Consider the following 24,699-nt stretch of genomic DNA (forward strand, 5'->3'; position numbering starts at 1 on the left):
AAATAACACAGAATACAACCACAGCACTTAAGGCTATGAAAGTTCATTATGAAAATGTGAAGGTCATTTAACCAAGAGCACCTAGTCATCACATTCCAACCAGGACCTTACCTCCAATTCCAAGGCTTCTGAGAGTAATTTCTGGGCATTTTTCCTAAGTGTTTCAGTTTTGGGATCACTTCGGACTACTATAGAAGGTCTATCCACATGTTCTTCAATGAAAGTTCTCCACTCAGTGTAAACTTCTCTGGCAAGACAAGCCACTTCTGAATCTGAGTGTTGACGCATCTTGTTCACAGTGTGACCTGGAACAAGAGAGGAGAAACCAAAGGAAAGGTTGTTCTGTCTTCTGAAAAGTACAGGACTGGAAGGACGGATGTGTGGCACTTAGCAAGTCCTTCATATATTTAAGGATATAAAGGCTCTTGTGCAAATGAGGACCCATTTCTCAAGGGCTAAGATTATAAGATAATCACTGGGGGAGAATCACTGTGCTAGCCAGGGCAGTAAGTCATAAAACAGAAGCATGATCAATAGATACTTAAAACAGAACAGCTAAGGTACCAAATCCTTAATCCAAACATTGCAATAAAAGAAAATTAATTAAGCATTTATCTTGTCTTCTCAGTACATATTATATTTTAGGACAACCAAACAGTCCTAATTATTGATGGAATGTTCTTTATTCAGCTAATAAATGTGATAAGATTGACAGAATTAAAAAACATTTTATGGCCCATGATGAAATAATCCATTAAGGTGACAATCAATAGTGGATGGACTCAGCTGATGAAAAGTTGATGGGGAAATTTACAGTGGAAGGGTGTGTTGTCATCAGCTCCAGTGATGAATCTTAGCATCCCTGAGGTGGGACTATCAGATGAAGGCAGCACTTCTCAGCCCTACTTATGAAGCAGTCTTGCACTCTCCTATCGAGGAAAAGATGAAATAACCCAAATATTTAGTCATTCAAAGCTAACTTCCAGTTTATAGAAAAACACAAGAGAGAAAGAGGAATAAGTTAAATTATAGTATGAGAAAAGAGACAAATCCAGAATGTGGGACATTCTATGGGATAACAGCCCTAGTTTCTTCAATTATCAATGGCATTTTTTTTAAAAGGGGAGTAAGGTTATGAATTGCTAAAGATTAAAAAAGTCATTTGAGTCCAAACTATCAAATGTGATGTTTGATCCAAATCCTGACTGAACAAACCAATTAAAATATATTTTGAGAAACAAGGAATATCAACATACATTAGTCATTAAATTATACCAAGGAATTATTGTTGATTTTGTTAAACATGATAATGGCACTGTGGTTATATAAGAAAACATCTGTATTTTTCAGAGGTGCATCCTGAAGTAGAGCTGAAATGACAAAAGGTCTGAGATTCTGCTTTAAAATAGTTCAGTAACAGCATAAAAACACAAAAAAGGGAGAGATGAAGTGAACAGGACAAAATCTTAATAGTTATTAATTGTAGGTGAAAGGCCTAGGGAGGTTTGTACTGTGCTATTCTCTTTATTTTTGTGAATGTTTGAGATTTTCATAATAAAAATGGAAAAAGAGGAAAGAGTCAAAAAATAATCAATACGCAAAAATATTTAGATAATAAATACAAAAAAAAAAAAACCCAAAGAAGTCAAGTACACACTTAGAATTAATGTTCAAAAGGAGAAGGATAAAACAAGACATTTTTAAAAAATCAATAGCTTTCTTCATTAGCAATAAACAGAATAGGGGGAAAGTCATGCTTAACCTGGTAGAAGGCATAAGCCACTCAGCAAGAGTAACAGCTCGGGAACCACTCCCTTTTCCTCCACCCCCATCACCCCTACCCTTGCCTTCAGGCATGTCGCCTCCAGATGACTCCAGCAGCCCCCTGATTGGCCTCTCAGCCTTAATGCCATCTTCCACACTGAAGCCAGAGTGGCTTTTATTTAACTTTATTTTTTTCTCTTTTAGGGCTATTTTTTTCTAAAACATAAATCTGACCATTATATTCCCACACGTAAACCTTTCAGTCCTGTATCCAAACTCTTATGTTGTCACACAAGCAACTGCATGATCTGCCACCCTCCCATCCACTTCCTAGCTTCACTTCCAGCTAGCATCCCACTGTCACCGGATACTCCAGCCACCTGCAGCTCCTCAGACACTCTGATATTGTGTTTGCCTCTTTACTTTGGAACATACACTCCAATGAACATTCCGTCTGCCTGGAATACCCCTGCTTCTCTCTTCATCCGGTTAACTTCCATTCTGCCTTTGAGACTCCGTGCAGCACTTTCCTCCTCCAGGAAGTCTTCCTCAATAATCCCCAGTCTTGGCTGGTCCCTTTCCTCTGTGCTTCTGTTCCTCACAGTACCTACTGTAATTAGTTGTAATTATCGGATCAATTACTGCTCTTGCCCACCAGAGAAAGCTCCTTGAGGGCAAGAGCTGTGACACATTCATCTTTGTATCTCCAGCAGAAAGCACACTGGCAGAAGGTGGGTTTCAGGAGAGTGGGTGCTCGGTAAATGTTGGTGAAGGAGCAACCCAGATGAAAAATGCATTTATTTTTACTAACATACATAACAGAAATTTTGAATGAAAGGGGAAATATACCATATAATATGGAAAGACTAGTATAGAGATGCCAATACAGAAACTAATTTGTAGATGTAATTACAATAAAAAGTCTCAACAGGCTGTTTTTATTAGAATACATTCAGATATCTTTAGACTTATTTTATAAAAACAAATATAAAATACTATTTTGAAAAAGAGAAATTATGAGATCTAACCAACCTTATAAGATATGAGAACATATTATACAGCAACTAAAATTATATGGACTGGCACCAAAAAAATAGATGGGTAGCTCTACGGAATAAAAAATGAAGCTCAGGAACAAACCCTATTATATATAAAATTTGGTATATAGTAAAAGAGGCACCAATGAACAAAAGGAAGTGGGGAAAAGGATGTGAATTTCAGAAAATGGGCAAAACATTTAGAAATCTCTCAGATTATGCCAACTGCAATAGCCCTCCACTTGCTTGATTTATTTACTCCCCACACATCTCCTGAAGGCCCACCCTTTGTACCAGGCAGAACGCTAGGCACTAGTCAAGCGGGGCTGAACAAGACAATGTCCTGCTTTAAAGGTTCTCGGAAGAGCATCCTGGAGGTGAGAAAAAATTCTGAAGGGAAGAAAAGAGTCTAACCAATTGTCTATCAAGAATTTTTATCTAGTCTTTCTCCTGCATGGGGAGAGGCATCAACGTTCATCACAAGAAGCAGGAGGAAGGGGAGGAATGCAGAGCCCGCATTAGAAGTGTCTCAAGGTGCTTCCGCACTGGCCATGCTGGAGGAGCTTCTGAAACACAGGCCACTTAAAAGCTGAAGTCAGTACTCAACACTTTCCTTTTTTGGGTAAAGCTCTCCATCTCCTTGAGATTATTCATTCAGAAAACAAGATTTTGTGCTGTTGGTCACTGTTGTAGATGCTAAAAATACAAGGGTAAATGAGATACCATAGGACCTCAAAAACCTCAATGCAGGACATTTTAGTACTTACTGCCTGCTGCTGAGGGTAGACAGTGAGTGAGACACCGCCCCTGGAATTTAACCAACACTCACCCTGCCAAAGTGTGCAAAGATCTGGGTACAAGAATATTCATTGAAGTGCTGGATGCATCACCAAAAAGCTAGAAACAACTGACAAGCTCATCATTAAGGGTCCAATTTGTTAAATGAATTATAGTCCATGCAAATAATGAATACTCTGCAGCCATTAAAGTCTGCAATAGCTTTACAGGTAGCAACATGGAAGATGGTTATTCGGTTTCGCAGAAGAGCATGCACAGCGTATAAGCCAATATTTATCTTTAAAATTACATTCGTGTGTATAGAAATATAAATACATGTATTTGTTTATATGCTGCGAAAAAGAGTCTAGAAGAATTTATAATGAAATTACTAACAAGGTTCTCCCCTGAGTAGCGGAACTGCATGCATCTCCAGTTGAGCTCACAGTCTCGCGGGTCGCTCGACCTGTAGGCAACCCTCATGGCAGGATATGCTCTCCTGGAGGCACCTTCAGGTTTCTCTGGAATGGAGGTCCTTCCTTTCGTGTGCACCTCACCCTATCCTTCTCTCTCCCCAAGAAAGGCACTGTTGATCCAGCGTTCCCTGAGAGAAACGAAGCTGCAGGAGTCCCTCAAAAGGAGTCCTTCTACTTGTTGAATCCAGTGGGCCTTCTCCATCCTGATGCTGCCTGATTGCCTCTGAAATATCCTCCTCCACTACTTTTTGAGATACCACCTCTTACTGGGTCTCCTCTTCCTTCTCCATCTCTTCACCTGGCTACATATGACTTGCTCAACCTTCAATTATCTGTGAACCCCAGGTGGGGCACAGTCCTCGGCCTCTTCTCTTCTTTCTCCACCTGTTCTCCCTGAGAAACCTTACCCACTCCTGTGGTCCAGTTGCTACCTGCAAGCAGACGACTCCCAAATATGTATCTCCAGGCCAAAGGCTCTCACTGAGCGCAAGACCCAGATAGCCAGACCCCTACTGGACATCTCCTCTGGCTTATTTTGCAAGCACCTCTAGCTCAGCATTTCCACAATGGAAAATGGAACTCATCATTATCCCCTTCAGTCCTTCCTCTTGCATGTCTTGTCACACATGGCACTAGCACTCGGCCGTCCTTTTAGGCTCCTTAACATTTCTGTATCTTTTCCTTGTCTTCACGCCCCTCTTTATTCTCACTGCTGCCCAGGTTCTCATCACGTCTCCATTACTTCTTAATGACTAACTAACCAATCTCTGTCCCCAGACTGGTCTTCTTCAACTCATTCTCTACACCAAAGTCGAATTAACCTTTTACAGGGTTTTTTTGTTTGTTTGTTTGTTTGTTTGTTTGCCATGCCCACGATGTGGCAGTTCCTGGGCCAGGGACTGAACCTGTGCCACAGCAATGACCAGAGCCACCACAATGACAATGCTAGATACTTAACCCATTGAGCTACGCAGAAACTCCAAATTAACCTTTTAAAAATGCAATTTGATCACATCATTCCCTATACCAGAAGTCCTTCAATGGCTCTCTCCACTGTCCTCAAATTAATTTCTAAGTACAGATTCAAGCCTTCAATGACCTGGAACGCCTTTGGCCACCTCTCACCATTTTTCTCTCTCTCCTTCCTGCCCTCGGTCGCAGCTTTCCTACCCCTCTGCCTCCAGGTGCTAAGTACTAGCCATAGAGAGCAGCTTGCATGCCCTCATTTTGGGTCAGGCTGTCTGGCCTTCTTACACTTCTGTACCTTAGCTCACACGTCCCCTCTGCCAAGGTTTAAATGTCCACTTTTCTCTCTAAACTTGATAGAATCATCTTAAGGACAGATCCCCATATCTTGCTCCAACTTATATTTCTAGCTCCTAGCACAGTGCCTACCAAAGAACAATCAAGAAATGTTTGCTGAACTGAATCAAACAGTTAAATTTTAAACAAAGAAAAACATTTACATTTGGCTTTCAAATTGCTTTTGTACTAACATTTGAATATGGATGCAGCTGATTGGGAAAATCACACAACTGCAAACAAAATAATGGAACTATACTGTAAAGAATTGAATCCACAAGTGCTGGGGAAATGAGAAGTTTCTCAGTCTTAACCATTGCTAAGAATTCTTCTTACTCGCTACTCCATATTTTATAGGAATTATCTCATTTAACTTTCGTAACAATGAATTAAATACTATTATTATATCTGTTTTTACAAATAAGAAACTTAAGTCCAGCAAAGCAACTTGCCCAAGGTCTCATAGACAGTAAGCATGGAAGCAGGATCTGTGCACAAGCAGCTTGACTCCAGAGCCTGCACACTTAACCCTAACACTCTGTCCTCCTCTGTCTGTACGGATTGGCATGCAGGGATTTCTCAATAAAGTTTTGTTGAGATAGTGTTGTTCACCTTCTTGATATTTCTAAATCGGAAGAGCACAAGGGGTGCTGAGAGGTGGCCAAAAGGCCGAAAACGTCAGCAAAAAGGCCAGAGCACGGGAATTACTGCTCCTGACCTGCAGGGGGCAGTACACCCCATAGATACTCCCAGGGAAGCCCCACTGAGACTGTCAGGAGGTTCTTCCAACACTTGGGAAACTACCCCAAGAAGGGCAGGGCCATAAGGGAGCCCTGGAAGGGAGTGGGGGTGCAAGATTTGCCAGCAAGAGGGTGACAGAGGGCAGAGTGACAGCAGAGAAGGCATTCAGTCTGAGGAAGAAAAAAAGAGAGGAGGCCTAGGGAACCCTCTTCTAGAAAAAGCAAGACAAAATGATAAACTTTAGATCACAAAGGGAATTTTGTGATTACAATCATAAAGTCGGTGAGCCACTGCATTTAATGCTTTATGTTTAACTCACTGAATTCTCAGAATAACACTACGAGGTAGGGGCTATTATGATCCTCCATTTGACAGGTAAAGAACCTGAGGAACTAAGAGGTTAAGGAACCTGTGCAGGACATGGCAAAAAAGAAGCAGGGCCAAGTTGCAAACACAGGCAGTTTGGCCCCAGAGCTCAGGTTTTAACCCTATACTGTTGCTTCTGATGACCACACATTCCTACCTCTTCCTGATTCAGATGAAAAAAATGAGGCCCATGACCTTTCCCCAAGGTCATAAGCTGGTCAGTAGCTGTATCGAGGAAGTTAATGATCTGCAAAAAGTCATTATTTGCTCCGTGAAGTTTACGTTTTAAAGCAAGCAGTGCCACTGGCTGGTCTTATGATCTAGGTCAAGTCCCCTGAGTTTAAGAGTAGGGGATTTCTGCATCCCAGCACACTATTTTAAGACAAATTCCCTGCAGAAGTAGTCTTTTGCTCCTTTAATAAACATTATCAAATACTTGGTAAGTACCAGGCCCGATGCTAGACTTTGGGATAGAATGTTGGGTGAGACACAGCCCTTTACTCAAGGAAACCCAGGTAGGTCTAGGCACAGGAAGAGACACCTAGACAAAAATAAGAGCACCAATGTGTTACAGGTCCTAAGACAGGATTCAAGGAGGAACTCCAGGGAGGACAGAGGAGTTAATTCGGCTGGCAGATGGGCCAGGGAATACCAAGAAAGAGGCAATTTTTGTCCTGAGTCTTGGCATGCAGTAGAGTGAACAAGAGCATAGAACCTGAAAGAGCACAGCATAATTTGAGGGCTCTGGTGGGCAAAATAATGGTCCCCAAAGACATCCATGTCCTGATCCTCAGAACCTGTGGATATGTGACCTGACCAGGAAAAAGGGACTTCGCATATGTGATTAAAGTTAAGGACCCCGAGATGCGGAGATGAGCCTGGATTACCTAGGTGGGCCCGATATAATCACATGAGTCCTTAAAGGCAGAAGAGACCCAAGAGTGGGTCAGAGAAGATGAGGTGCAAGAAGAATTCAACTCACCATTGCCAGTTCTGGAGATGGAGGAAGAGAATCACAAACCACAGACAGCAGATGGCTTCTAGAAACAGGAAAAGGCAAAAACAGATTCTCCCCCGAGACTCCAGAAAAGAAATGCAGCCCTGCTGACACCTTGATTTTAGCTCACTGAGACTTCTAACCCACAGAAATGTAAGATAATAAATCTGTATTTTTTTGACTCACTAATTTTCTGGCGATTTGTTATGGCACTATTCATAGAAAATGAATACAGGAGCTAATCACTAGTTCAGGATTGCTGAAGCAATGGGAATCTATGGGACTATCTGAGAAGAGAAGGCTATTTGAAAGGTTCTTGCCACTAATTTGTTCCATGAACTTGGAAAAGTCAAATCACCTACCCATTCAGAGTTCCCGTAATAGCCCAGAGGAAACGAATCTGACTAGTATTCATGAGGACGCAAGTTTGATCCCTGGCCTCGTTCAGTGGGTTAAGGATCCAGCGTTGCTGTGAGCTGTGGTGTAGGTCACAGACGTGGCTCGGATCTGGTGTTTGCTGTGGCTCTGGCGTAGGCTGGAGGCTGCAGCTCCGATTAGACCCCTAGCCTGGGAACCTCCATATGCTGTGAGTGCGGCCCTAAAAAGCAAAACAAACAAACAGCCAAACAAAAAACAAATCACATACCCATTCATTCACTAACTCATTTATTCATTCCACATTGGGACAGAATGTTGAGTAAGACACATTTTTAGCTTCATAGAGATTATGCTTTGTCTGGGTCTTAAAGGAGAAGTAAGAGCCTGCCACAGACAAAAGTGCACCTCTGGGTTTCCGGAGGCAGCATGATATGGCATAAGACCATCTTAGCTTTGTCACTTAGTATCTGGTTTTCTGACCTGGGGCAAGTTACTTTAAACTCTCTAAGCCTCGGCGTTCCCATTTGTGAAATGAGAAAATAATATTTACCTTACAGAACTGCTATATCAATCCAATGAAGTCACAGATGTGAAAGCACTTTGTAAGGAGAGGGTTTTTTGTTGTTGATCAATCACAAATGGAAATCAGATCAATGTGATTGACTTAAAACTCTTCCCAGAATATGTATATCTACAGTATTGCAAAAGTAGAGCCTCTGTGCCTATAAGGTTGAGAGTGCAAGGCCTAACTGCACTGCCTCATCAGCCGTTCACTCGATACCCCTTGTCCGCTGGTTTCCTTTTATAATAAACCAGGCTTCTGCTTGGCTGGCCCTCAATTTCCCAGACAGTGAGGCCACTCACTTCCCCTGCCTCTCAAAATGATCTCCTCCTTAGCCCGCACATCACTGCACTGCCAGCTTCTCTCCCCTCCCTAATTACACTCCCTCTGCCTCTTCATCGGCTCCTCTTCCTCTCCCCACTTCCCCACCACGAACATTCTCCCCAGTTCAATCTTTCAGCCCTTTAATATTTTCTTTTACTCAGAGGATTCGTCTACTTTCGTGATTTTAAGCAAAGGCTTCCCGGCAAATGTCTTCCAAATACATATTTTTAGTTGCAAACTCTCATCTGAGTTGCCATCCTACATCTCCAACCGCTTGCTGGACATTTTCACCTAAAGAGTTTATGTCAGAGCAAACACTGACTAAATGGGAATACTAGGAGAAAATTCCCATTTGAAGTACACAAGAAAAGGCACTAAATTCTGATTTAAAAGAGGGCTTGAGCAGATGGTAGAACGGTAGAATGGTAGAGATGTCCAATAAAACAAAGGCACATATGGCTGGAGTTCAGGGCACAAAGGCAGCCTGCTAACCAAGAAAGCACACTGCCCCAAGAGACCTGGGTTCTCATTACACCTCTGGGGCTAACTCACTATGTGGCCCTGGATAAGTCACTTCATCACTCTGAGTCTGAATTTCCTTGTTTATAATCCAAGTAGCTAAATGGATTTAAGAGTTTAGGACATGGACATTTATTAAGTTCAGAAACAGATAGCAAAAACTATAAGATCTTAACAGTACATGGACAAAGAACGCAAATAATTCACAAAAAAAGGGCAAAGGACCAACAAACACAGAGAAAACAATTCATTATATGCAGCAAATGAAAACAGGATGCTATTTTCACCTATTAAATTAGTAAGATTTTAAGAAAACATTAGCAATATAAATTGGAACAAAGTTTTCAAAAAAATCTAAGATTCAGAGATAGATCAGGATAGGAGCTGTACACCCAAGAGTTGTCTGAATTAACGCCTCAGTTAAGCTCGAGAACTGGACAGCCTCTCTGGCTAAGTGCTCTAAAGCAGCAACCAAAGACTGAGGTCTGAGGTTTATGGAAAAGTACCCCCTGTAAGAAATCAGGGCACAAAGAAGAAACAGAGACAGGCAAGAAATAGGAACAGAGAATGCTAGAAAGGGCCATGGAGAAAATTTTGCTTGAAATTATCATTTTCATTCATTTGATTTCATTCATATCATAAGCTTCTGCCATATGCCACACTAATGCTTAAAGCGCATTGATGAGTAAAATACATTGCATGGTCCTGCTGGCAGAGAGTTGCTGTATAGCAAAGAAAAAACAACTAAGTAAATAATTAAATAAGTAATTACAAACTCAGATAAGGGCTTGAAGGAAATAAACATTTAAAAAATAGATAAAGAATTGGCAACAAGTTCTGTGTCATTTATGTCAACAGAAAAGGGAGCAATCAATGGTTTCAAATTCATGGTTCTGGGAAGATGAGAACTAGACAAGGCTATTGGATTTGGATAGAAGGAAATAATTGTGTCCTGAGAGAGAATGGTGGTTGTGGGAGAAGCCAACATGAAAATAATTTTTTTTTTTTTTTTTTTTTTGGTCTTTTTACCATTTCTTGGGCCGCTCTCACGGCATATGGAGGTTCCCAGGCTAGGGGTCGAATCGGAGCTGTAGCCACCGGCCTACGCCAGAGCCACAGCAACGCAGGATCCGAGCCGCGTCTGCGACCTACACCACAGCTCACGGCAACGCCGGATCGTTAACCCACTGAGCAAGGGCAGGGATCGAACCCGCAACCTTCTAGTTCCTAGTCGGATTCCTTAACCACTGCGCCATGACGGGAACTCCAACATGGAAATAATTTAATGAAGGAGTGGGAGGGGCAGAAATGGGAGTTGTGATTATTAATAGTTTTTCAAGGAATTTGGCTATAAAAGAAAGAAGACAAACAAGGCGTCTAAAAAAAAAAAAAAAAAAAGCAGAGAGTTAAAGGGGAAGATTTAAGTGCATCTGAAGGCAGAAAGAGCCAGTCAGGAGGGAATGAGTGGCAACAAAATAAGAGGCATCTCATCTCTACGGTCGATCCCTGCAAAGTCTGGTCCATTCTCCCTGCAAAGGTCTCCCTATGAACCTGTCACTCAATAGGTTAGATTCTCTCCTATTTTAAAAATCAGAACTTTCTTCAATCCCACATGCCCTTTCTGATACTGCTGCCTCTCTCTTTCCTTTCAACACCAAACTTCTTGAAAAAGAGTTGACTATTTTCGGTTTCATTTCCTTACCTCCTGCTCACTCTTCAAGCTTCTGCCCTTAACCCTGCCTTTGAAACAGTCCTTACCAAAATCATCATCATTTGGCCTTACTTTGCAAAATCCAATGTGCAATTTTTAGAATTAGCTTATTTGGCCCTTTGACAACAATAGACACTGCTGACCAATCCCCTCCTCAGAAGCACTCCTTCCCACTCCATGACAGGCTCTCTCCTGTTCCTGGTCACACCCCCGTCTCCTACAAGTCTCTTGCACACGGGTGTGCTTCAGGATTGGGGCTCGGCTCCTCACTTTCGTACGTACTCTTCCCAGGCTACTGCCTCAGGTCTGACTACACGCTGCTGACCCTCAGGTATCTATTTGCTCCGTTCCGTTCCTCCTTAGCGTTAGCCTCGTACAGCCAACATCCTGCTGGACACTTCCTCTTGGATCCCCCACAGTTTGCCAAACACAGTTAAGTCTAAAACTGAACTTATTATCCCCCCGCAACCTGCTTCCTATCTTAATGAAAGGTGCTGCCATCCGCCTTGCTGCCTAGACCAGAAATCTGGGCCTCAGCCTTTACTCTCTTATCTTCATTCCCAACATCCAATCCACCTTCAGGTCCTTTGGGTTTTACTGTATTTACGACTCTTGATTCCAACCACATTTCTCCACCCTCCTGACGACTACCCCATCCAGGCCATCCTCATTTCTCATCCAGATATTGCAGTAGCTTCTCAAAGGGGCTTCCTGCCTCTAGGTGTGTTTTTCTCCAACACTTTTCCCACGTGGCAGACAGAGTTTTCTAAACTGCAGAGCTGAATATGTCACTCCTCCATTCAAAGATCCTTCAATAACCACCACTTATTCTCTCTAGGGTCCGAGGCTTTACAGTGGACTAAAGCTACCCTGTCACTGCCACACAACCAGATTCTGGATAAAAACCACTTCAAAAAACAGTAAGTGGAGGCTAAAGGGGTGGGGTTAACCTAAGGGTGGATGTTAACAGCAACACTACTGAAATACTTAGCTTAGGGCCAGTGGTGAGGTGGGAGAGCTAATTCTGGGACTCTGATCCTGAGTTAGGATCCTTGAGAGCTGTGCTAACGCATTTCAGGTCCTAAGTCATCCTTGACTACTGGCACAAACAAAAAAAGAAGCTAATCCCTTCACCAGGGAAGGTTTTCCGATTTAGCCCCACAGAATTCCCACAGATCGGAAGAAAATAACGAGCTCACAATTACAAATCAAGAAGCACATGGGAAGGCAAGCACCAAGAGAGTCAGCAGAAACAATAACAACGGGTTTAAATCCCAAGGATTTCAATTACTAGAACAGTCAGAAGAATACAGAAGAACTATACATTAAATGCTAAAAGAAATAAAAGGCACAATCACAAGTATATACAAATAACATTTAAAAGAAACAGATTTTCGGGGTAAAAGAAAATTTGTAAAAATAAAAAATAGTTTTTGAAAGAACTCAATGAATGGGTGAAATAACAAATTAGAGTCAACTGAAAAGAGAATCAGTGACTTGGAAGACATATACCTAAAGAAATTGCTCAGAATTCTATGTGAGACAAGAGGACATTCAAGCTAAAATAAAAGGTCTAGCATACTTTTAATTATAGAATCCCAGAACAAATGACTAGAGAGAATGAAAGAGAGGTGTGCTTTTGAAGAGATAATGGTTGTAAAACTTCTGTAAATGAACATATATCTGCAGTTCCAGAAGGTAGAATATATCTAGGTTAAAAAAAAAAGAAATACATGTGCGATAGCCAGGCTACAAGACAGCCCGCACTGAGCCTCACCTCTTGGTATTCATAACCTGTGTGCAGTTGTCTCCCAGACGGTACCCAGGTTGGTCTGCGTGATCAATAGAACATAACAGAAGTGAGAGTATGTCACTTTCAAGATTAGGTGGTAAAGAAGACACTATGGCTTCCATCTTGGTTGTTCTCTTGGATCACTTATTCTGGGGAAAGTCAGCCAACCCGTCCTGAGCAGCCCAAGGGAGAGGCCCAGGTGATAAGAAACTGAGACCTCCTACCAGCAATTTCACAAATGAGCCATTATGAGCAGATCTCCAAGCCCTGGCTAAGCTTTCAGATGACTAGAGCCCAAGCCAACAGCTTGACTATAACCTCTTAAGAGACCATGAGCCAGAAGCACCCAAACAAGCAGCTCCCAGATTCCTGACTCTCAGTAAACCTGTGTAAGATAAGAAATACTTCAGCTGCTAAATTTGAGGATAATTTTTACACAGAGACAGGTAACCAATACACATGCTAAGACCAAACAGTTTCAAATGGCTTACAAAGAGCCTTCTCCAACTGGTCCAGACTCTCTCTCCAGCATACTACATTTCGAATACACCACGATTCTTTTAGTTTCTGCAGTGCACCATGTTCTCTCCCACCCCCAGCCCTCTGTTCAACTCTCATGATGTAACCCTGCCTGATACATTCTTTAACATCTCTCTACTCCCAACACTTATCCTCCTCGGACTAACTTCTCCCCATCATCAGAGCACTCATCACATTGTGTGAAAAAGTCTTGTTAAACTGCCTGTCCTTCCATTAGACTGCAGGCTCCCAAAAGGTGAGGATAATACCTTTCTCCTTCATTATTACACCAGCATAGTTCTTAGCGCAAAGAAGGTACCAATAGATATCTGTCCCTTATAACCCACAGGATAGGAACAGACAAGAGGCTAAAGGCGGAAGAATATAAATATTCTCAGGCAATGATCCAAATGAATCTTTAGCGTAGCAACTGATGTAACTACAAAGGAACCAAGGACTTCTTATATTCCATACAACTCAGGTTTGCGCCAGGTTTAGGGTAGGGTCAAGATTCAAAAGTTGGATGGTTTCCAGCTCTTAAGCCATACCCCTTTGTTGTGGTTTCATTATGATTCTTGAATAGAAATCTCTGAACATGAGACACACCCATTCTTGAAAGAACACTCCAATTGTATGCCAAGGACAAAAAGAAAAGATTTTTTTTAAAGTATCATCTGCTCTATATTTGTAGGACAAGTTCAGCCTATTATGTTGATATTTAAGATGTGATTTTAAGTGGTATTTACAGTGTGCCTAAATATGAACATGTACATACACATATGTACGTGTATACATGTCATAAAATATTAACCACTACTTCCCTCTACTGGTGGAAATACCTTATCTGCTCAAATGAATGGTCTTATTGCCCTCTAGTGACCACAACCTATAAAGAGAAAATCCAGCAGCAGATGGGAGAATCTCCTTGGCCATAATGATAGGGTTTTATGTTCTTTAAGATCCAATTTCCTCAGATTCTGGTTTATATTACAGGGGTGCAACTCTCAAGACTCTTGGCGGGGGGCCCCCAGGGGGATTTCACACAGCTCACACCAGCTGTTAGTGCCAGGCTGAAGCTGCTCTCTCTCCTGCTTCTCATGAACAAGAGGTCAAGGGGAGGCAGAGAAGGCAATGGCTGCACTGGTGAGGGCAAGAACAGCAGCTGTGAAGGCCGACCCTGGACTCCCTGGGGACTTAGGAGCAGCTTGAGGAACACATGTTGGCCCTCCCTCGCGTATTATTCACAGTTGTGTACTGTACTAAAGTGGTAATTCAACGTAGTTCCTGGCTTACCTCTTAAAATAGCTCCAATGCTGCAATAAATGATGTGGCAGCAAATGCTGCTATCATTTTGTTTTTATAAACCATGCTTCGGATGTTATTTCTACTCAAGACTGAAAAGCCAAGATTTAACTGAAATGTCACCTCTGCTTATGGAGCCTTTTCTGAATTCCCCAGACAGAAGTGACTGCTCTGTCCTCTGTGCCAGCATATACCTTGTTCAGATCAGAATGGTACTGTGGACATAATCTATATGTTTTTGGTTTGTTTTTTTTTTTAATAGCCTACACTAGTTTACTACTCTCATTTGTCTACATGCTTGTTTATCCACCAAACCCCAGGGATCTTGAGGTCACGAGTCATGTCTTCTTCATTTTTGCACGCTAAGCATCAAGCACACCCAAAATGTTATCCACAGATCATGCCAGTTACCAGTCCAAGCAGTAAGTATGGAAACTGAAGTAAACATTTAGGAATTTTTATAGCAGTTTAACAAAGTAATTCTACATCTATTGAATCTGATTTTTTTCTTAGAAGTTGGGCTTGTATTTCGCATATTTTAATTTCCCTTTCCTGGTAATTTTTATTTTATTATAAGAGTATTAGTCTGCAACCAATGGAGAATTTTTTAAAACAGTGGTCCCTCACCACAGATAGTTTGAGAAGCACTGATAAGATGGACAACTTAATGTTTGAGGGAGGGAGGAAAGGAGAAGGAAAGAAACAAAATATAAGCACATCTCGTGAAGTTCAGAAGGAACATACCAATCCTTGTTGATTTTAACACTTCCCTGGACGGTATTTTCTTCTTTAATTCTCGTAAGACTTCAACTAGATTCTCTTTGGTTTGATCAGGAAGCTCCAACATAGTTTTCCATCTTTTTATGTCTTCTATGACCACAACTCTCTGGGAAAAAGAAAAGTCATTTGGAAAATGGAACATTTTCATTAGAAAGATATCTGCCTTCACCTGAGCTAATGGGGCTCCTATTGATATATGAATTATTGATTATGACCTGAACCAAAGCATAGTATGTGTGATGGCCCCAAATGATGGGTAATTGCTTAAAAGCAGCTCCTGCTTACGGCAAATCAGGAAGAGAGTTACATTTATTAGGAAAGTGCAAGTTTTAATCTTACCGTGTCAGACACCACCGGGCACTTAGCACTGAGAGGCAGTAAGGAGGGAAAAGGAAAAACGATGCCGCGGTGGATCAACCCCATGGCTCACTTAAGTGTCTTAATTCATAGGCAAGGACAGAGAGCAGAGAAGTCATAAAGACATATTTATTTCAACAATAAAAAGCACACACTTCAACAACTCCTCACTTCCTGGATGATAAAATTCAAACCCTTTTTTGTTTAAAGAATTTTTTAAAACTTCAAACACACGAAAAGGTAGAGTGGGAGTTCCCATTGTGGTTCGGTGGAATCGAATCTGACTAGTATCCATAAGGACGTGGGTTTGATCCCTGGACTCGCTCAGTGGGTTAAGGATCCGGCATTGCTGTGAGCTGTGGTGTAGGTCGCAGGTGTGGCTCGGCTCTGGTGTTGCTGGTAGCTGTGGTGTAGGCCGGCAGCTACAACCCCAATTCAACCCCTAGCCTGGGAACCTCCATATGCCATGGGTGTGGCCCTTAAAAAGAAAAAATAAACAAAAAATAAAAAGGTAGAGTAACTCACTACTTACAATGAAAACAAAGTTAACATCTTGCCATTTCACATAAAACAATAAAATACTGTAAAGTATCTTTTGTTTGTTTGTTTTTCGTCTTTTTAGGGCTGCACCCACAGCATATAGACGTTCCCAGGCTAGGGGTCTAATCGGAGCTGTAGCTGCCGGCCTACACCAGAGCCACAGCAACCCGGGATCCGTGCCATGTCTGCGACCTACACCACAGCTCACAGAACGCCAGATCCTTAACACACTGGACAAGGCCAAGTCAGATTGTTTCTGCTACGCCACAACAGGAACTCAAGTTCAAGTATCTTTACACCCTTCACCTTTCATTCCCTTCCTTCCATTCCTAGAAGAATCTACCATCTTAAAGTTGACATGTGTCTTTCCATTAAATGTAAAGTATTAACAATTAAGGAATCTGGGTGAAAGGAACAAGGAAGATCTTTGTACTGTATCGCAACTTCTCTGTAGTTTTGAAATTATTTCAACTAAGTTTTTTTTTTTTCCTTTCCTTTTTTAGGGCCACACCCGTGGCATATAGAAGTTCCCAGGCTAGGGGTTGAATCAGAGCTACACCTGCAGTCTACTACAGTCACAGCAACACACAGGATCCGAGCCATGTCTTCGAACTACACCACAGCACATGGCAACGCTGGATCCCTGACCTACTGAGCGAGGCCAGGGATCGAACCCACATCCTCATGGATACTAGTCAGATTCACTTCCTCTTTGCCACAACAGGAACTTCAAGAACTATTTTTTTAAATAGTAAATTGGGAGACAAAAAATAAAACTGCTTTTATAGTTATAAAAATTTGTTTTTGTCTTGTATCATCATTACCCTGCAGAGGTGGGCCCAGTTAGGGTCTGGAAGGGGACAGAAAGACTTCTCGTAATATTCTATTTCTTTCTTTTATTTTTTTGGCTTTTTGTCTTTTTAGGGCCACACCCGTGGCATATGGAGGTTCCCAGGCTACGGGTCTAATCAGAGGTGTAGCTGCCAGCCTGCACCACAGCCACAGCAACGCCATATCCGAGGTGCATCTGTGACCTACACCACAGCTCACAGCAATGCCGGATCCTTAACCCAATGAGTAAGGCCAGGGATCAAACCTGCAACTTCATGGTTCCTAGTCAGATTTGTTTCTGCTTTGCCACGACAAGACAATATTCTATTTCTTGAGCTGGATACTGGTGACACAGGTTATGTTCTTTGTGAAAATTTATTAAGATGTACACACTCATGATTTGTCCACTTTTTTACATGCATGTGATAGTTCAATAAAAAGCAACCCCAGAAAGGTCTCAACTCCCTCCCTGGCTGGGGTCCAGCTTAGCTGCCCGTGGTGGAAGAAGGGGATGTCTGACTTCACTATTTTCCCATCCATCTTTGCCTCTCCTCCCGCATCTGCTTGTTTGCTTTGCTCTCTGACCTTTCAGGTTTGAAACTAGGAAAAGGAGGGGAGGAGAGGGGTAGGAAAAGCCTAATTTTGGGTCGTGATGCTACACTGCTCAGGTTTCTGCACTCTCTATACTGGGTAGACATTTAAAAGCTGACTCTCTCAGAAGGTGCTTTTGTGGTTCCATGTAGAACTCCCATGGTTGAGCTTCACCTGCAATTCCTACAACAGTAGCAAGACCTCTTCCAGCTGCTTATAGGTCCACACTAAGTCTCCAGTTTCTGGCAACCTGATTCTCTCTGTGAGGGTCCCACTGCTTTCCAAGGATCCTTTAATTCAACTCTCGGCCAGCCAGCATTTGCCCCACTACGCCTACATCATCACCCTGACCAACTCTGATGCGGACAGCCTTCTCCGCGCATCCACTTCTCCTTACGGTAGGAGCTGCCACCCTCTGGTTTCAGATGTTCCCAGGCACAGGTCTGGCCTCTGTGTCCACCAACTCCAAGAACTGAGGTCAAGTTCTCCAAGGGACCACGCCTCAGACCTCCCATTTCATCTAAAGGAACTCTCTCTCCTCTCTTCCTTCAACTTTCTTTATTGCCTAAGGTAGCTGATGGGTTCAGAATTCCATGTACTGCCTTCCCACGTTCTGCAAAGACCATCTAGAATAACATTTGGGAATGTCATTTTATACCTATTGCTTTGTTTTCAGCCTTTAGCGGTCTTAGCTAAAGTTGAAACAGAGTCCTTTTTATGATCTGTTACAATATAAAATATTGTGTTAAATGGTATGAAAAATAAATAAATGAAGCCAGGTGAGGGGGTACTTTCAGTAGGAAGGAAGTGTAAATATCATATTCCGCAACTTGCTTTTTCCACACAATATATTTTCTTGATTTATCCATATGGATACATACAAACCTAGTTGATCCATTTTAATAGTATTGGATAATATTCCATTATTTTTATATACAAATATGTTAGAATTTAAAAACCGATTCCCCTAATGGATCTTTAGGGAGTTTTCCCCCTCATATTTTTCCTATTATAAGCATTGCTTTGATGAACTCCCACTACATATTCATATGTCTTCCATTCCTTTACTTTCAACTTTTCTGGGTCATTATGCTTTAACAGCCTATGGCTGCTTTATTTTGCTCCCCCCTCATCCAATCTGAGAATCTCTATCTTTTAATAGGCATGTTTAATCCATTTGCATCGATCATGATTACTGACATATTGGACATACCTTCTCTTTGCTTTTTTCCCTTATCTTTTAAAAGCCTGAGTTTTCTTTAATCTTTTTTTTCATGGTTGGAAATTACACATTCTATTTCTATCATTTTAGTGTTTGCCTCTACAATTTTTAAGATACATATTCAATGAAATCTATACCAGTATCCTCAACAAAGAAGCTTTTTTTGTAGGACAGATTTTCTGTTTTTTCCTCCAAATCTGCCTGTTTTCTTTTCATACTGTCTTGTTCTTATCTCATCATTCCTATTCCTTTATCTCTGTGAACATTTTAAATATATTTAAAGTCTCTTTCAGACTGTTCTCCTATCTGTCCTTCTTGGGGAAGAAATTCTATTAGTTACATCTTCCTGCTCATTTGCTCTCCTGGTAATTTATTTTCTTGTAAAGTTTTGTAATTTTTGACCATAAATTCATTTTTAATGGAGATTGTTTTCCTTGGAAGTCCTGTGTACTCTAGATTGTGAAGTGTCTTAACAGGGAAATCTCACTTCTGCCAAGCCCTTTCCCTGGTCTGGGCCAGTTTTTATGTTAATTTTTCAGCTGTACAAATACTATAATTTTTTTTAAAAAATTATACACACACACACACACACACACACACACACACACGGCAGTAAGAGTGAGGTTCTAATTTCTTTTTTTTTTTTTTTTTTTTTTTTTTTTGTCTTTTTGTTGTTGTTGTTGCTGTTGTTGCTATTTCTTGGGCCGCTCCCGTGTCATATGGAGCTTCCCAGGCTAGGGGTTGAATCAGAGCTGTAGCCGCCGGCCTACGCCAGAGCCACAGCAACGCGGGATCCGAGCCGCGTCTGCAACCTACACCACAGCTCACGGCAACGCCGGATCGTTAACCCACTGAGCAGGGGCAGGGACCGAACCCGCAACCTCATGGTTCCTAGTGGATTCGTTAACCACTGCGCCACGACGGGAACTCCAAATTTCTTTCGTTTCCTTTTCCTTTTAGGGCTAGGGCCACACCTACAGCATATGGAAGTTCCCAGGCTAGGGGTCGAATGGGAGCTGCAGCTGCCAGACTACACCACAGCCATAGCAATGTGGGATCTAAGTTGCATCTGTGACTACACCACAGCTTGTGGCAATGCCGGACCCATAACCCACTAAGCAAGGCCAGGGATCAAATGTGCTTCCTCACAAATACTAGTCGGATTCTTAACCTACTGAGCCACAAGAGGAACTCCCTCTAATTTCCTTTTTCTTTCTTTTTTTTGTTTTTTGTTTTTTGTTTTTAGGGCTGCATGTGCAGCAGATGTAAGTTCCCAGGTTAGGGGTTGAACTGGAGCTGTGGCTATCTGCCTACGCCACAGTCACAGCAACAAGGGATCCAAGCTGTGTCTGCAACCTACACCACAGCTCACAGCAACACCAGATTCTTAACCCACGGAGTGAGGGCTGAGATCAAACCTGCATCCTCTTGGATACTAGTCGGGTTCTTTAACCACTGAGCCATGAAGAGAACTCCTTTTTTATTGGTCGTTATTATTGTATTTGTTATAATCTTTGATCAGTGATCAATGATCTCTGATGTCACTATTATGGTTCTTTTGGGGTGCCACAAACCATGCCCATAAAAAATAAACTTAACTGATAAATGTTCCGACTGCTCCACCACTAGGCCATTTCCCCATCTCTCCATCTCCTTGGGCTTGCTATTCCCTGAGACAATACTGAGATCAGGTCAGTTAACAGCCCTACAATGGCCTCCGGGTGTTCAAGCGAAAGAAAGAGTAGCACTGTCTCTCATTTTAAATCAAAAGCTAGAAATGGGAGTTCCCGTGGTGGCGCAGTGGTTAACGAATCCAACTAGGAACCATGAGGTTGCGGGTTCGGTCCCTGCCCTGCTCAGTGGGTTAACGATCCGGCGTTGCCGTGAGCTGTGGTGTAGGTTGCAGACGCGGCTCGGATCCGGCGTTGCTGTGGCTCTGGCGTAGGCCGGTGGCTACAGCTCCGATTCGACCCCTAGCCTGGGAACCTCCATATGCCGCAGGAGCGGCCCAAGAAATAGCAACAACAGCAACAACAACAACAACAGACAAAAAGACAAAAAAGACAAAAAAAAAAAAAAAAAAAAAAAAAAAAAAAGCTAGAAATGACCAAGCTTAGTGAGGAAAGCATGTGACAGCTGAGTCAAGTTCAAAGCAGGCCTTTTGCATCAAGCAATTAGCCAAGTTGTGAATGCAAAGGAAAAGTTCTTTAAGAAAATTAAAAGTGCTACTCTAATGAACACAGCATATGTTCTTATTGCATACATGGAGAAAGTCTTATTGCTATAACGGAGAAAGCTTTAGTGGTCTGCATACATCAAACGAACTACAATGTTCACTAAAGCCAAAGCTTAATCTAGAGCAAGGCTTTAGCTCTCTTCAGTTCTACGACGGCTGAGAGAGCTGCAGAGAAAAAAGTTTGAAGCGGCCGAGGCTGGCTCATGAGGTTTAGGGAAGAAGGCATCTCCATAACATAAAAGTACAAGGTAAAGCAGCAGGTGCTGAGGTGGAAGCTCTAGCAAGTTATGCAGAAGATTTAGCTAAGATAATTAATGAAGGTAGCTATACTAAACGACAGATTTTCAATGTAGATGAAATATCATTTTGGAAGAAGATGCCTTCTCGGGTTTGCATAGCTAGAGAGGAGAAGTCAAAGCGGTAAGGAACTGGCAGACTCTTTTACTAGGGGCTAAAGCAATTGGTGATTTTGTTGAAGCCAATCCTCATTCATAACTTTGAAAATCCTAGGGTCCTTAATAATTTCATGAAAGCTACTCTGCCAGGGCTCTACAAATGGAACAACAAAGCCTGGAGGACAGCACATCTGTTTACAATACAATTTACTGAACATTTTAAGCTCACTGTTGAAAACTATCACTCAGAAATAAAGATTCCTTTCCAAATATCACTGCTCAAGGACAATACACCTGGTCACTAAAGAGCTCTAGATGTATGAGATTAATGTTTTCCCTGCCTGCTAACACAGCATCCTTCCTGCCGCCAGAAGATCAAGCAGTAATTTTGACTTTCAGGTCCTAGAATATACTCCTAGATATGCATATATCTAGAAATACATTAAAAGTACATTTCATAAGGCTATAGCTGCCATAGACAGTGACTCCTCTGATGACAAAGTAAATTGAAAAGCTTCAGGAAAGAACTCAACATTCTAGATGCAAGTAAGAATATTCATGATTCATGGGAAGAAGTCAAAATATCAACATTAACAAGAGTTTGGAAGAATTTGATTACAATTCTCACAGATGACTTTAAAGAATTCAAGACTTTAGCAGAGTAATTAACTGCAATTGTGATGGAAAGTGCAAGAGAACTAGAATTAGAAGTGGAGCCTGAGGATGCGACTGAATTGCTGCAATCTCAAGAAAAACTTTAATGGAAAGGAGTTAATTCTTATGGATGAGCTAAGAAAGAGATTTCTTGAGATGAAATCCACTCCTGAAGATGCTAAGAAGACTGCTGAAAGGCCAACAAAGGATATGACATAAACTTAGTTGATAAAGCAGCAGCAGGGTTTGGTGGGCTTCCCTTCATTTAAGAAGTTCTATTGTGAGTAAAATGCTATTAAACAGCATTGCACGCTACAGAGAAACCATTCATGAGAGGAAGAATCAATCGATGTGGCAAACTTCACTGTGTTATTTTAAGAAACCACCCCGAAATTCAGCAACCACCACTACGATCAGTCAGCAGCCATCAACATCCAGGTAAGACCCTCCATTAGCAAAAAGACGACAACTCGCTGAAGGCTCAAATGACGGTTGGCATTTTTTAGCAATATTCTAAAATTAAGGTATGTACACTTTTTCAGACATAATGCTACTGCACACTTAAAAGACTACAGCACAGTGTAAACATAAACTTTTACATGCACTGGGAAACCAGAAATTAGCTTTACTGCAGTGGTCTGAGGTCAGACCTGCAGTATCTCCAAGGCAGGCCTGTATCTTCAGCTCCCACTTAGAGCTCTGGGTTTGGATTTCCCCTCTCTTCCTGGTACTTGAGGGTTTTTCTTTCTTCTTTTCATGCTCAGCTGTGTACTCGAAACTTTTTCACCAGCGCTTCTATCTGGTTAGAGTGAAGGTAGGGGTTCCACATCAGATCATTCCAGCATAAGGTACTATAGAAGCCCAAGCTCTTTAGCATGGTATAAAAAGCCTTACATGACTTGGCTCCTGAAATCCTTTTCGGCCTCACCATCAACTCAACATACACGAAATTATTTGAAGCTGCCTAAAAGAATCACAGGAATTGACACCTTCTGCCTGGGATGCTTTCTTTGCTTCAACCACGTGATAAACACCTATTTATTTTTAAAGGCTCTTCCAGCATCACCTCCTGTATGTAGCCTTTCCTGCCTCTCTCCAATCACATTTGATGAAACTCCCTTGAGTCCCTTTGCAGTCAATTACCGCACCTGTGCTTTCTGCAAATAGTCATCCACAAGGCTCTCTTCTCCACTAGACTGTGAGCAACTTGGGGGCCGGAACAATTTCTTACTTGTCTCTCTATCCCCAGGGCACAGGAGGCATAACAGAACAAAGCTATTCATACCTTTGAGGACTAAGTATAGTACAGTCTTCAGATCTGAAATGTTTGGGCAAGATTAGAAAAATAGAGACGTCAGTTCCAGAGCAGAGGAATTCCATGTACATACGAAGAATGTTTCCTTGTTTTTGCCCAAATATGGGCTTCCAAACGGATATTTTAAGTTCTTATCTGAATTTTTTAGAGGAAAAAGGGAAGTGGACACAAAATATCAATGGGAAGCTTCAATGAGTAATGAAACGGTTATTGCCAGAAAGAAAAAGTGCTTTCCAAAATATTATCTGGCCTTACAGTTGTGGATGGCCGAAACATCAGGTTTAGGAGTTCCCTTGTGGTCCAGTGGGTTAATGATCTGGCGTTGTCACTGCAGCAGCTTGGGTTTGATCCCTGGCCTGGGAAGCTCTATGTGACATGCATGCAGCCAAAAAAAAAAAAAAAAAAAAAAAAAAAAAAGACAAAAAAAGACTGTTAAAACATCAGGTTTGGGAGTTCCCGTCGTGGCACAGTGGTTAACGAATCCGACTAGGAACCATGAGGTTGCGGGTTCGGTCCCTGCCCTTGCTCAGTGGGTTAACGATCCGGCGTTGCCGTGAGCTGTGGTGTAGGTTGCAGACGCGGCTCGGATCCGGCGTTGCTGTGGCTCTGGCGTAGGCCAGTGGCTACAGCTCTGATTCGACCCCTAGCCTGGGAACCTCCATATGCCGCGGGAGCGGCCCAAAAAAATAGCAAAAAGACAAAAAAAAAAAAAAAAAAATTAGGTTTGATAAAACCAATTAGGGAAAATGATTTGTTCATAAGCAATAACAAGGCAACCATTCCACGGGTGGGGGAGAGGATAACACACTGGCTAGTCAATCCTACAAAGGGAGGAAAGATTTATGCAGCATTCTTTCTTTTTTTTTCTTTGTCTTTTTTTGCTATTTCTTGGGCCGCCCCTGCAGCATATGGAGGTTCCCAGGCTAGGGGTCGAATCGGAGCCATTGCCACCAGCCTACACCAGAGCCACAGCAACGCAGGATCCGAGCCGCGTCTGCAACCTACACCACAGCTCACGGCAACGCCGGATTGTCAACCCACTGAGAAAGGGCAGGGACCGAACCCGCAACCTCATGGTTCCTAGTCGGATTCGTTAACCACTACACCACAACGGGAACTCCTATGCAGCATTCTTAAGTGAGGAACCTAAAATTATTAGCGCCTTCCAGAATCTTTCCATTTAAAACAATATCCTATTGCAACCAACAGAA

General features: G+C 42.1%; 1 protein-coding gene across 4 annotated transcripts in view; it reads right to left on the reverse strand.

The window, feature by feature from the left end:
* TCEANC2 (transcription elongation factor A N-terminal and central domain containing 2) overlaps positions 1 to 24,699 on the reverse strand; it is a 42,994-nt gene that overhangs the window by 11,872 nt on the left and 6,423 nt on the right. For all 4 annotated transcript variants that reach the window (XM_005665408.3, XM_013999365.2, XM_003356456.4 and 1 more), the window contains 2 exons: positions 15,312 to 15,453; positions 112 to 305 (listed from right to left, as the gene is read on the reverse strand). In XM_005665408.3, coding sequence (XP_005665465.1) covers positions 112 to 305; positions 15,312 to 15,453 — 336 coding nt within the window. The remainder of the gene's footprint in view (positions 1 to 111; positions 306 to 15,311; positions 15,454 to 24,699) is intronic.

The sequence above is a fragment of the Sus scrofa genome, chromosome 6 (assembly GCF_000003025.6).
Source record: "Sus scrofa isolate TJ Tabasco breed Duroc chromosome 6, Sscrofa11.1, whole genome shotgun sequence".
NCBI lineage: Eukaryota > Metazoa > Chordata > Mammalia > Artiodactyla > Suidae > Sus > Sus scrofa.